Source organism: Danio rerio, chromosome 5 (genome assembly GCF_052040795.2).
Source record: "Danio rerio strain M-AB ecotype USA chromosome 5, GRCz13ab, whole genome shotgun sequence".
NCBI lineage: Eukaryota > Metazoa > Chordata > Actinopteri > Cypriniformes > Danionidae > Danio > Danio rerio.
In genome coordinates, this window is record NC_141025.1 from 58,044,665 (window position 1) to 58,057,489 (window position 12,825).

Genomic DNA, 12,825 nt, shown 5'->3' on the forward strand with positions numbered 1-12,825 from the left:
TATATTGATCTCGTATTTAAAGGAGCCGTTACCACATATCAGCAAATCAGTTAGATTCCCGCATAAAACATTCTTTCTGAAAATGTTGCACACTTTTTATCAAATTCATTTAACAAGGGAAGATTTAGTTGAATGTGGTAAATGCTTTGCTCCACTTAATTATCCAATTTGTCCATATGTCTGAAATATTCTGAAGCAGCAATCCTGTTTTGTATTGTCGCATGAGCAAAAAAAAAAAAAAAAAAAAAAAAAAAAAAATATATATATATATATATATATATATATATATATATATATATATATATATATATATATATATATATATATATATATATATATATATATATATATATATATATATATATATATATATATATAACTCGCCAGTAACTTTTTTTTACGTTTGTTCCTGAAAGAAAACATTGTAAATAACTGGATATGCGGCGACCACAATAATCAAACCCTTGGGAACAACTGTGGTAGGAACCAAAGTTCACAGTGACTGTGATCTGTGGACTCTCAAGCGGTGGACTTCTACATTCCGATTGCTTGTCGCCGAACCACGTCATGGCTCATTACCATAAAAATGACATGATTTCAACCCTCCTTGATGCCCACACTGGCGAAGATGCATTGTGCTGCTCTTCACCACCAGCTCAAGTTTAAAAATTACAAAAAAAGTTACTTTTAAAATTACTAAAATTACAGATGCCGAGAGACTCTTTTTTTTCCCTGGGCATAAGTTGCACAATGCATAAACATTATTGCCTTTCACCTCAATGAGGGAAAAGTAGTGCTACTTCTAGTTTGCAAAAGCTACTTTTGAACTTGTTGGATTTGTCATCGTTCTGACTCCTGGTATTGGTGTATGCGACTGACTCTGCGTGTGCTTGTGTGTGAACACCCGTGCTATTCTGCCTCTAATTGGCTAATAATGGAAATGTACTCTGAGCCAATCATCACATTCTCAGTTACACCACTTTCACAGACACACCAATCATCATCACTGGTTGGTTTTTGTGTCCCGCAGCCCAAACACACACAGACATACACCCCAGAAAAAGAGGTCCTATGGCAGGCTAAGTGAGATGCGGCTTGCATAAAAACGGATTCAGTGTTCTCTATTAGTAGTAACATGCATTTTATTGTCAGTAACTGTAATCGCCTTCTTACGGGGAAAACTTATAACATCTACAGTTATTCAATTGATTACTCATTATTAAAAAATAAATAAATAATAATGATGTTAATAAGCTAAACAAAGCGAGAGAGAGCGAGAGAAAGAGAGAGAGATAGAGATAGAGAGAGAGAGAAAGAGAGAGAGAGGAGTAGAAAGCCTACATGCAGTGTTCTACTCATGCACATTGAGAAACGATCTGTTAAATTTTGGAAACACATTAAAATGAGTGACCCCAACTCTTTTCATTTTAAAGTCCTCAAAAACCGAAGAAATGGAGATTGAAAAAAAAAAAACCCTGATTCAGATGGTCCTGAAGCTGCAAACAAAAACCAACACAACAAATATGACTAACAGCAAGCAGCATCAGGACAAGGACATGCTCATCCACAAAATTAAGCCTAATCAAATATTAAATGCACAAAAAGAAGAGTATCTGATTTACTGGAATGAAGCAGCCGGAAAAAAAAAGGTAAACTTTAATGTTATTTAGACCTAAACAGGGATTATACGACAGCAACATATCTGAATGCAGTAAAGGACAGTAAACTAAGAACAACAATGACCAGATACAGGCTGAGTGCTCACAGTCTGACTGTAGAGACGAGCCGATACAGACAGAACTGGCAACCTCGAGAGCTACGCATCTGCCCACACTGTGCCCAGGTAGAGGTGGAGATGGAGGAACACTTCCTGACCCGCTGCACTATCAGCACATCCGAGAAACATTCTACACCAAACTACAGAGCATTTACCCACAATTCACTAAGTTAGACAATAAAACACAGCTTCAATATTTACTAGGGGAAAAAAATGAGTGTCCTTCTAGCAGCCCAATACATTAATGCCCGTCACAAAAAGAGAGAACAACACCAATAAAAACATTAGTGATGCGCCTGCAAACACACACACACACACACACTGACGATTATATATGAATCATTGTAAATATACTGATTATTATTGTTTTTATTACCGTTTTATCCTAAAAATGTACAGTTTTTCAGATCTATTTTTGTATTGATTTGAATGAATAATTAATGTTGAATAATATAGTATATTGAATATTTATGTGATTTATTTAATAATATGATGTATTGTTGATATTTTTTTATTTTATATAAATATCATCTTTTTTTTTTTTTTACTACTACTATTTACTATGTGTACAGTTTTTTTATTATTATATATGTATGTTACTTTTTATGTAAACTTTATAACTGCTTTGGCAATACATTTGTAATAATTGTCATGCCAATAAAGCAATTATTGAATTGTATTGAATTGAATTGAGAGAGAGAGAGAGAGATTCTTCTGAGACTCCATTGACTGCACAACAGTTAAGACATTTACAAGTATTAAAACATTTTTACTAAACTGATGTTTAGATTATGTGTAGGCCTCTGTATTCTGTTATATATCGTTTTTACATATAACTGATACAAATATATATTTATAATTGTAAAAAGTTATTATTAATTATTCATAATTCCCTATGAGCTTATTTTGCCAAAAAAAAAAAAAAATCTGAATTAAATTTACTTACGTCAACACAAATATTTTTCAAGTAGCGATCTCAAGCTTGGTGTCAACAGAAGTTTAAGTGAATTGTGCCTCTTATGAGATGTAAACCAAAATATGCTTATTACATTTTGTTTGATTTGTGGTTTGCTGCAAATATCTCACATTCTGGTGCCATTGCATCACAATAAATATTATTATTATTATTACAGTGTAGTATAACTTTTAAAATAATTTGAAGCAAAAATTACATGTTATGCAGTTTACAGTTTTATGCAATTTACATGTTACATGTAAGGCAAGAACATAACAGTGCTGGTTACCTGTACTAATGGTGACTGTGTCTGTGGCAGAGGTGGTGACCATATTGAAGACAGTGTTATTTGGGGCACTCTGTTCTCTATTATTATAGATGTGCTCCCCATCCTGATGGGGTGGTAGACTGGTGGGTGTGGGATTTGACATCGAGACATCCACTGAAGTAGCTACAATACAGAAAATATGAAATCAGGTTCTGCAGAATATTGTATTTGTTTAGTAATATATTATAATTCAAAGGAGAGAACTTTCCTTCTATTATCTTTTGTTTCTTACAAACGTTGTGAACAATGAGAGCTAATATAAATTAACCATGTAAGGCTTGAAGAACACATATATGATAAAAAGGGCATGCTAAATGTGTAGGACCCTAGTCAGCAGCTATAAATAAATGAAAGCTATTCATAAGACTTTAACAGTTCATGACGTATAAGATAAACCACACTGTGTCTAAAACAGGAGACATACATAAAATCCTGTGGACCACATATGTGATGGACAATAGAAATTCTAGTATTGCCTCTGCAAAAATTGTTTTAAGGAACAGTTTGGGTACCCCTCTGTGGCTGGATAGAGAGAGAGCGGCTACAAGAGAAGATCACATCGATATGCCATTCAGTTTCGGTCATGCTTTTCATACAGTAATACATAGTGTAGTGATAGTGGGATGTGTAAAATTATCCCTTTTGTGTGGAATTCAAAACCTATAATCACCTAATTCTGACTGATTACAACACAGAATTGATTTGAGTTAGTCAGTGAACATCTCAACAATCCTAACACATGTGCAACCAATCATGAAAAAGGATATTTAAGATAGCCAATTGTTAGTTTTGCTTCTCCTTATTGTGAACCAGTAAGTAGTAAACCTCAAAATAACTTCTCAATTATCTAAAATTAGAATAATTTTTTCAGCATGAATTAGGAGGATACAAATAGCCACCACAAAGGTTTAACGTCTCTATCTTCACATTCAGAAATATATTAACAGAATGGAAGGCCACAGAAACAGTTCTTGTGAAGAAAATATCTGAATGGCAAAGGTAAGCAATGGTTAGAATGGCCACAAACTACAGACCACCTCAAAAAAGGTCCAGAAACATCTTGCTGGTGATAATGTCATTGTGAAGAGTGCCTTGGACTGTGGAACTATGTACAAAGAACAGCTTAAAGAAAGGGTGATGCAGAAAAAGCCTTAACTGCATTCTGCCAACAAGAAAATTTGTTTGAGGTATGCAAAGGCCCATCTGGACAAGCCAAAATCATTTTGGAAAAATATACTGTAGGGAGACGCCACAACCATAGACACTTTGCATGACAGAAAAAAAATGCTCCCTATTGTAAAATATGCTGTGGGGATATGTGGCAAGCACAGTTACTGGAAACCTTATAAGAGTTGAATGTCTCATGGATTCCACCTAGTATCAGCAAATTATTAGGGACAAAGTTGCATGTTTCAGCAGGACAATGACCCAAAGCACAGTTCCAGATCTACCAGGGAATTCATGCTAAGACATGATACAATGTTCTAGAGTGGCCATCCCAGTCCCCAGAGTTGAAAATCGTCAAAAATCTATAGATTGACTTGAAAAGGGCCATTCATGCTCAGCACACATCAAACATGACTGAGCTGGAGAAATTTTGCTAGGAAGAATGGTCCAAAATGCCTTTAGCAAGAATTCAGGGACTTATGCTTGACTATAAAAAGTGTCTACAGGGTGTTTTGTTCACCAAAGGTGCCTGTACATTGATATCAGTATTCTGTTGGGGAGTCCGACTTTTTGCACTTGTCTGTTTTTGTTACGACTTAAATTGCACTGCAACTGTTGTTTAAATAAATGTTATGTCAGAAAACATTCTCATGTTAATTTCATCTTAGTAAATCCAAACGCGGGCGTGAAATCTACCGTACACAAAGTTTCTGTGTGTACACAACGTTGATACATGAGGCTCTTGATGACTGTGGAGGCCATTTGAGTAAAGTGAATTCATTGTCATGTTCAAGAAACCAGTCTTATATGATTCACACTTTATGACAAGGTGTGCTATCCTGCTGAAAGTAGCCATCAGAAGATGGGTACATTGTAGTCATGAAGGGATGGACATGGTCAGCAATACTCAGGTAGGCTGTATCTATTGTCCAACTTTGGTAAGCCTGTACGAATTGTAGCCTCAGTTTCCTGTTCTTAGCTGACAGGAGTGGCAACCGGTGTGGCCTTTCTTCTGCTGTAGCCCATCAGCACAAGGTTCGACGTGGTGTGCATTCAGACATGCTCTATTGCATACATTGGTTGTAATGAGTGGTTATTTGAGTTACTTTTTTCTGACCATTCTTAGTAAACCCTAGGTCATGCATGAAAATACAGAAGATCAGCAGTTTCTAAAATACTCAAACCAACCTGTCTGGCACCAACAACCATGCCACTTATCTCCCCAAAAATCACTAATAATTCTTCCCCATTTTAATGCTCAGTGAAAACTGCAGCAGATCATCTCGAGTTGCTGCCATTTGATTGGCTGATTGGAAATTTGTGTTAACAAGCAGTTGGTAGCAGTTGCCAGTGAGAGTGTATTCACATTTCTTCACGATGGACGTTCAGCATTCTCCAGCATTCGGTACCTAGACTGCAGCTCTGCACAAGACGTTTGGCCAGAGGAAAAATGGTCCTGCCCAACTGAGCCTGCTTTCTCTCTAGGTTTTTTTTTTCCTTCACTTTAATCAATTGGTGAGGTTTGTTCCTCATCGCTGTCGCCAATGACTTGCATGGTTCTGGACAGGTGGAGCTGCGCATTGATGGATTTGCTCTTAAGTGTTTGGACAGCAGTGAAAATCTAACCACACTAAACTGAACTTAAACTCTGAAACTGAACTGTCACAGTTTCAATCTATTATAATCTGAATAAAAAAATGATAATATTGCTGATTTGAAAGGCTAGTAGGCTATGGCTTGCAATTATTTAAAAAAAATTATCAGGGGTCCCCAAACTTTTGCATAAAACTGTAACTCTTCGTAAATTTTTGAAATAATCTTTATTGAATGAACAACAAATTCTTACTTAGCAATTTATTATGATCCAAAATATTCCACCACCATGTACACATTTTGTACTGTTGTGTTTTACAGTTTTCTAGAGAAATGTTATGCTTGCTGTGGAGCGAAGTTACTGCTTGTATAGCAAAGGCAGAAAACCATTATTTGCATCATAGACTTGGTTTCTGAAAATATAATTATGACAAACTCACTCTCAAAAGTTGACCATTCAGAGAAAGAAGTACCACTATGTGTCGTAGTTTCCTCCTCTTCAGGGTCTTCAATCTAGGCAAAAAAAGTAATGATAAATTGGAAATGAATGGCTAATTTGGTGTTAACATTTAATATTGAAAAACAAATGTCCTGAAATGTCATACTCGTACGGATAATCTAAAACACATAGTCTTGTTGTGAATACTTTTTTCTTAGATCTTCTGAGGCCTGTTGGATAAAACAGGTTGAACAAACTCCATGTTGACAGAATTTCGTATTGACAAACCAAACAAATACAACCTAGTTAAGATCAGGGGCCGGTTCCATGGAATAAAACATGAATATATGGAATGAAACGTGAATTTATGGAATGAAACATAACTATATGGAATAAAAGTTTGAATATATGGAATTAAACTTGAACATATAGAATGAATTTCTGATCATGGGCTCAGTGGTTAAAATGATTGCAAATGTGTATGGGTGTTTTCCAGTGTTGGATTGCAGCTGGAAAAGATTTAGCCAAAAAAGAAAATGAATGAATGAATTTCTGATCACCAGAGCCATAGTGTGTTATTCATTTTCATACAAAGTTTCATACAAATTTTTTCACACAAAATTTAGTAGCAATTTAACACCCTGGCTATAATGCATGATGGTCCAGGTATCATGCAATCATTTGATTTGGTCTGGAAAATGAAACATGAAAAAAAAAGGAAATATTTACTTTAAGTTATATCCTACTCTCATTAAATGTGGACTATTAGTTGTGACATTAGTAATCATAAAAGGAGTGCTGTGTGTGATTCAGTTACTAACTAAAATGGTTTGTCTCCTAAGCCTTGTTAAAGTCCAAAAAATCTTAATGTGTGGGGAAAAGAAAAGCTAGCAGATTTTTTTGGAGTAACATGATACAACTAACAGATTATTTTGGAGTAACATGATATAAATCTGAATCAAACTTCTAGCACAATGCCATCAGTCATGTTTACAGATCGCATTGGTGTGATTTTTGCCCTGACAGGCTATTTGTTTTTACTAGCCTAAAGTGCTCTTAATAAATTAATTAAATTGGAGAGCACAAAATACAATTAAAATCCCCTGTCCTATAGACTATACAACATGCTATCAACACAACACACTTTCGATTGTAACCTTTTCAACAGTAACCTAAGAATCTCGTTCTTGCTATGATATAGCCTACTCTGCAATGGTCTCAGATGAGCATTATTTTTAGCATTGTTTTTGCTTCAAAACCAGCTAAATCCACTTCTGCTTTTTATGCAAAACCTTCTAAATCCACCTATTGAGACAAGACATTGTAATTAGTTGAAAATCACTAAAAATGGAATTAGAGATTATTTTACCAAACATAAAACACAAACACAAACCACCTGAAATTAAAAATACATCTGTCAAGTAAGTGGCGGTTCATTCCGCTGTGGTAATCCCTGATAAACCAGGGAATAAGCAGAAGGAAAATAAATGAATGAAATCTGTCAAAGTGCATTAATCAATAACATTAAAATTGACAAATTAAATATTAACAATCTATTGTCATTTCTAATATTTGGAATTTGGATTAAATGCAAGTGGAGCAATGCAAACAAGCTTGTTAGATTCAAAAAATGTAGTGTAAAACATTGTGAAACATTATTATCTGTGCATTGTCCATTACTAAAAAAAATGAAATAATTTATTGAAGTAATATAAATAATGTTTATGTTTATACATTATATTTATCTTTTAAAACACAGCATGCATTAGCAAATAAAACACAAGGTAGACCTACTGTGCAAAAAAGAGGATGTCTTTATTCATCCTCACTATACTCAAAATCTTGGTCTCTTTTTTGTCTCGTTTATCCTCATAGCATCCAAGCTCATCAAGATAATGCAAAGCAGTAATGAAAGCAAAAGGTGGCTACTTTGAACCTAGAATGTGACATATTTTCAGTTATTTCGCACTGTTATGCCGCTTTCTCATATAGGGGTGCTAAATATAGGTACATGTCACGGCATCCTTATTTATCTAGAGGTCATATCATGCGGGCCTCTGGGTAAATTTTATTTGAAAGTAAAATTACAAAAATGTAGCGTTATTATTGAAAATGATTAGAGGCAAAATAAATAATACTTCAAATATCTCTGTACATAACAGAAAAATCAACAAAAATGATGCAACAATAAAAGTGCATTTGTATTACAGTGGCAGAAATATATTTTTGGACAGGTCATGTCAAAAGTGAGCGGGCACTTTCATTAATAAAAAATATAGCATTTAAATTATTTAATTTTTAACAATCAAATTACAGCGGTTTTATATCAAAAGTTGATAATTATTGATTGATATAACTGGAATAACTACAGCAGTCGCGATCGTCTGATCTTATATGAAGCATGAGATCGTGATGACATATGATGATGTGTGCAAGTGCTGTAGTGGTGTTCCAGTTCTTAGGGGTAAATTTTAAAGCCCTTTCCCTTTACACTCTGGTTTTAAGGTTCAAGGGTAAGGGGTAGGGGTACAAAAATAGAATTGGAATTGGGCCTTAGATTTGCACACATTACTAACTGAAACTTAATTGGAAAGCTATGTCCTCCTGGACATTATTAAATAGGTGCCCGATCAAGTCTGGCTATAACAGGGGATTACCGTGTTTGATAGGGTAATCGATTCTGATTATCAAGATGATGGTTCGCCTAAACCAGCAGAAATAATAGCAATAGGACAAGATAACACTGTTGCAGTGATGGAAGCAGGAGAGAAGAAATGGTTAACTGTTTCTGCCAATAAATGCTCTCTGAGAGAATTATAACAACATTTGCTAGGTCTTTCTTGTGTGCAAGAATATTTAGAGATGACTCTTACTGGGGCCTTATAGGGGAGAATGGAGCCAAAACAATCAAATCCACAATTGTTGGGCCACATCCTTTGGGTGCACACCAGGATAAATTGCAAACACTTTCTTTTGAGCTGAGGGAAACCATTTAAATAAACCACAGGAATACTGATAAGATATTCCATTGTTCCTGGGCTTCAAAACTTAAAAATCATTCTTAAATCTGAACTATCATGAAAATGATCTAGTTGTTTTCCTGCAGTAACTGGATTATGCTGAATTGTTAGACTTTTGGCCTGGATGCCAGGAACAGAATTAAAGCTAACAGATGTTGCATATCCCAGAGTACAGGACAATGTTATCTGTGAAGCTAATGATTCATGTATAATCTGTATATTATGGGCAACCAGGGGTTGCATGGTATACCAACCTCATCTTTGTATATTGAAGAAATGTAACAGATAGATATTAGATTGTCCAACAGATTTATCTATGTTAATGCAAATGCTTGTGTCATCATTATCTAGAAAATTACTTCAGAGGGGAATGTGACGGGCAGAAAATTACTGGATCACAAAACCTACCCACTCACAATCCCTGGCCTTTTGCACTGTTCAATTCTACAGAGATTTACAATGAAACCACATTTCACCTAATAATACTATGGGTCCATAAGCCACAACATTTAGATTGACATATTGTACCAATACCGCACACCTGCATATCCGATGCACATGCTGTTAAATACACCACTGCATACTGGGCAGGGCTCGACAATAAGAACTGCTCGATGGCCCGGGACCACCGTGAGATGGTCAGGACAGGATGGTTTAATTTGGGTCTGACTGTCTAAAACAGTCTTAAAGGGCACACTTAATATCACATGATGCTTTGTGTTGCGGCAAAAATATGAACAGTGCCATGCATTTTAGAATTGTAAACATAGCCTATAAATTTCTATCAGGGTACGCAAACTGGCACAGCATAAAATTGTTGCTGTGCAATCTTTTTTTTCTGCAAAATGTTCATTGTATGAGCGGATTTAGGAGACATTCCCAAAGAATGCATCTTTGCACCCAAAAAAAAAAAAACGCAAACCGCAGCGCTCAGGAATGGTTTAAAACAGTTGTCATGTCAACTCGCTGTAGTAAACAAAGCCTGCAATGCACACTCCACCTTCAAGCTCTTCTTATTGGCCCACTGCTCAAGAACAGAATGCAAATTAATTGGGTAATATCAGATGTCAATCACTCACTTCAGATGACAAAGAGCTACAGCCAGGAGCCACAGGCATGTAAAGGTCAGAATATGAGAGCATGAATATAACGCTGACAGATTTAGTTTTTTTAAACCACCTAAAGTTACAAAAATTGCACATCTTATTAGTGATTGTGGTTGATTTTTTTGAAAAGTGAATAAAAGACTTCCGGTGGGTTAAAGTCTGCTATAAAAATGACTAAAGCTATTTACCTTAAGGTCTGAGGGACGATATTGTCAGTCATGCAACTGTTGTACATCCACCATTGCAAAAGAGCATGTATTCACTAAGATTAAACTAATACTGCAGCTCATGAAAGTTACTGCAGTTACTGCTATTAAGACGATGTATGCAAATAATAAGTTATATGTCAATATTATTTGTGCTATATCAGACACAACCCGTGAGAACAGCAAAGTTATTGTTAACTCAGTTCATCTCATTGAAGTCAATCAGTGCGTGCAGGGTCAGTGAGCGCATGCAGATTTTTGTTTGTTTCTGTTAAATATGTTCATGTAAAACTTGTAGTAACAGTGCTCATAATTTTTGGTGGGTGCGCCTACATTTTTGAAGTTAGAAACATTGATGCTACCAACCAAAAAGGTTCATTTCAAGCTCTGTATGTTTATATATAAAATACATTTTTGATTTTATTTCAATCACTGAATGTTTTTAATTCCCAGTTGTATTTAAAGTAAAGTTATGCTGAATAAAAAGTGTATTTATACAGTTATGTTTGGCTTTTGACACATTATTTAAAATATGAGGCTAAGAAATCGATATTAACTTATTTTTTTGGTGGGGCCGATAGAAACTAATTTTATAGTACTAATTTAGGAGTACTTAATACCCTCGTCAAACAGGTCATTGCAATTAAGTTGTCAAAAGTGGAAAATATTAATTTGATGTTTTATAAAAAATAGGGCAGTGTATGTTATCGACGATGTTTCGTCAGAAATACCAAGCTTATTAGGATGTAGTTTCTGCTCGTGTATTGAAACATTCTATGAATGACTTCACTGGTATAATTTATCATCCTGGATAATTTGGACAAAATGTATTGTTAATATAATGTCTGAAAAAATTTAACTTTATTATGTACAACAAACAGTAATGTCCAGTAATTACATTGCTTGGAGAAAAATGTGGAACATCAGTGACTAATATTGGCTTAAAATACAATGGGTACAGAAAGTATTTAGAGCTCCTTAAATTTTTCACACTTTGTTATATTGAAGTCCTTTGCTAAAATAATTTAAGATTTTTTTTCTATGTACACACACCCTATACACCCATATCACATGGTTCTAAGTATTTAGACCCTTTGCTCTGACATTCATACATTTAACTCTGTCTATTTCTTCTGGTCATCATTAAGATGGTTTTACACCTTCATTTGATTATACTGATTAGACTTGATAAGAAAAGCTAGACACCTGTTTACATAAGACCTTACAGCTCACAATGCATGTCAGAGCAATTGAGAATTCACACCAAATCCAGATGTGGAAAAATTTGTTGCATCTGTCCCAGAAACACTCATGGCTGTATTAGGTCAAGATGGTGCTTCTACTAAATACTGAGAAAGAGCTTGAATCCTTAGGACCTTGTAATAATTAGTTTTTTTCTTTTTTCTGTGTTTTTGTCAGTATGGGGTGCTGTATGTACATTAATGAGTGGTCACAGTACTGTTCACAAGTGGGAACAATTCAATGTAATCAGGGCAGTTACACTATGAGAATAATCATGTATTGTCTATCATAACTTAAGGATCTTATTTTACCATGTATTAAAACTGTGACTGGTTGAGTCCTTATCATAAGTGCGATTAACATATCTCTGACTGACAGTACTGATCAAGGAATTGGAATGGATTGGAATGTGCTGTTCGCAAATGAAGGAGCAGTTGTCTAAAAGTGTGATTATTCTATACAAATTGACATAATGATTGAAGTTGGACCAAACACTGTGTGTTACCACAATAAATCCTCATTCCAAACTGCCTTACTTTGGATTTTCAGGATGCCTAAGAGATATACATATTTGGCACTAGTGAAATGGAACCTATTGGTTAACTAATGAAACTAGTGCTATGATTTAACTCAGTTACAATGGGAAATTTTGCACTCCAGTTTGGGAATATTTTTGGAGAAACAGGCTAAATTACTAAAAGTTATAGAGAATGTGGCAACACATCTTCATAACACTGCACTCAAACTCGGCAAAGGAACAGATAGCAAGCAGTGGAATTTCATGACTTTAAATTTAACAATGCTGTTTCTTACAGAGTCAGGAGTACAATATTGACAGCAGATAATCATAATCTGATGTACTCAACAAATGATCAGGGGCCTCATGAATCAACACTACGTATGCACAAAAACTTTACGTACGCCAGGTTTCACGCTTACGTTTGGATTTACTAACAATGAAATTAACGTGAGAATGTGCGTTGGTCTGTGCC

At 35.1% G+C, this 12,825-nt stretch overlaps 1 protein-coding gene across 8 annotated transcripts in view; it reads right to left on the minus strand.

Annotated features, from left to right (window-relative positions):
- zfpl1 (zinc finger protein-like 1) overlaps positions 1-12,825 on the minus strand; it is a 32,139-nt gene that overhangs the window by 9,470 nt on the left and 9,844 nt on the right. For 4 of the 8 annotated variants that reach the window (XM_087251487.1, XM_087251488.1, XM_087251486.1 and 1 more), the window contains 2 exon segments: positions 6,261-6,333; positions 3,022-3,183 (listed from right to left, as the gene is read on the minus strand). In XM_087251487.1, the coding sequence (XP_087107613.1) occupies positions 3,022-3,183; positions 6,261-6,333 (235 nt within the window). 8 annotated transcript variants of the gene reach the window in all.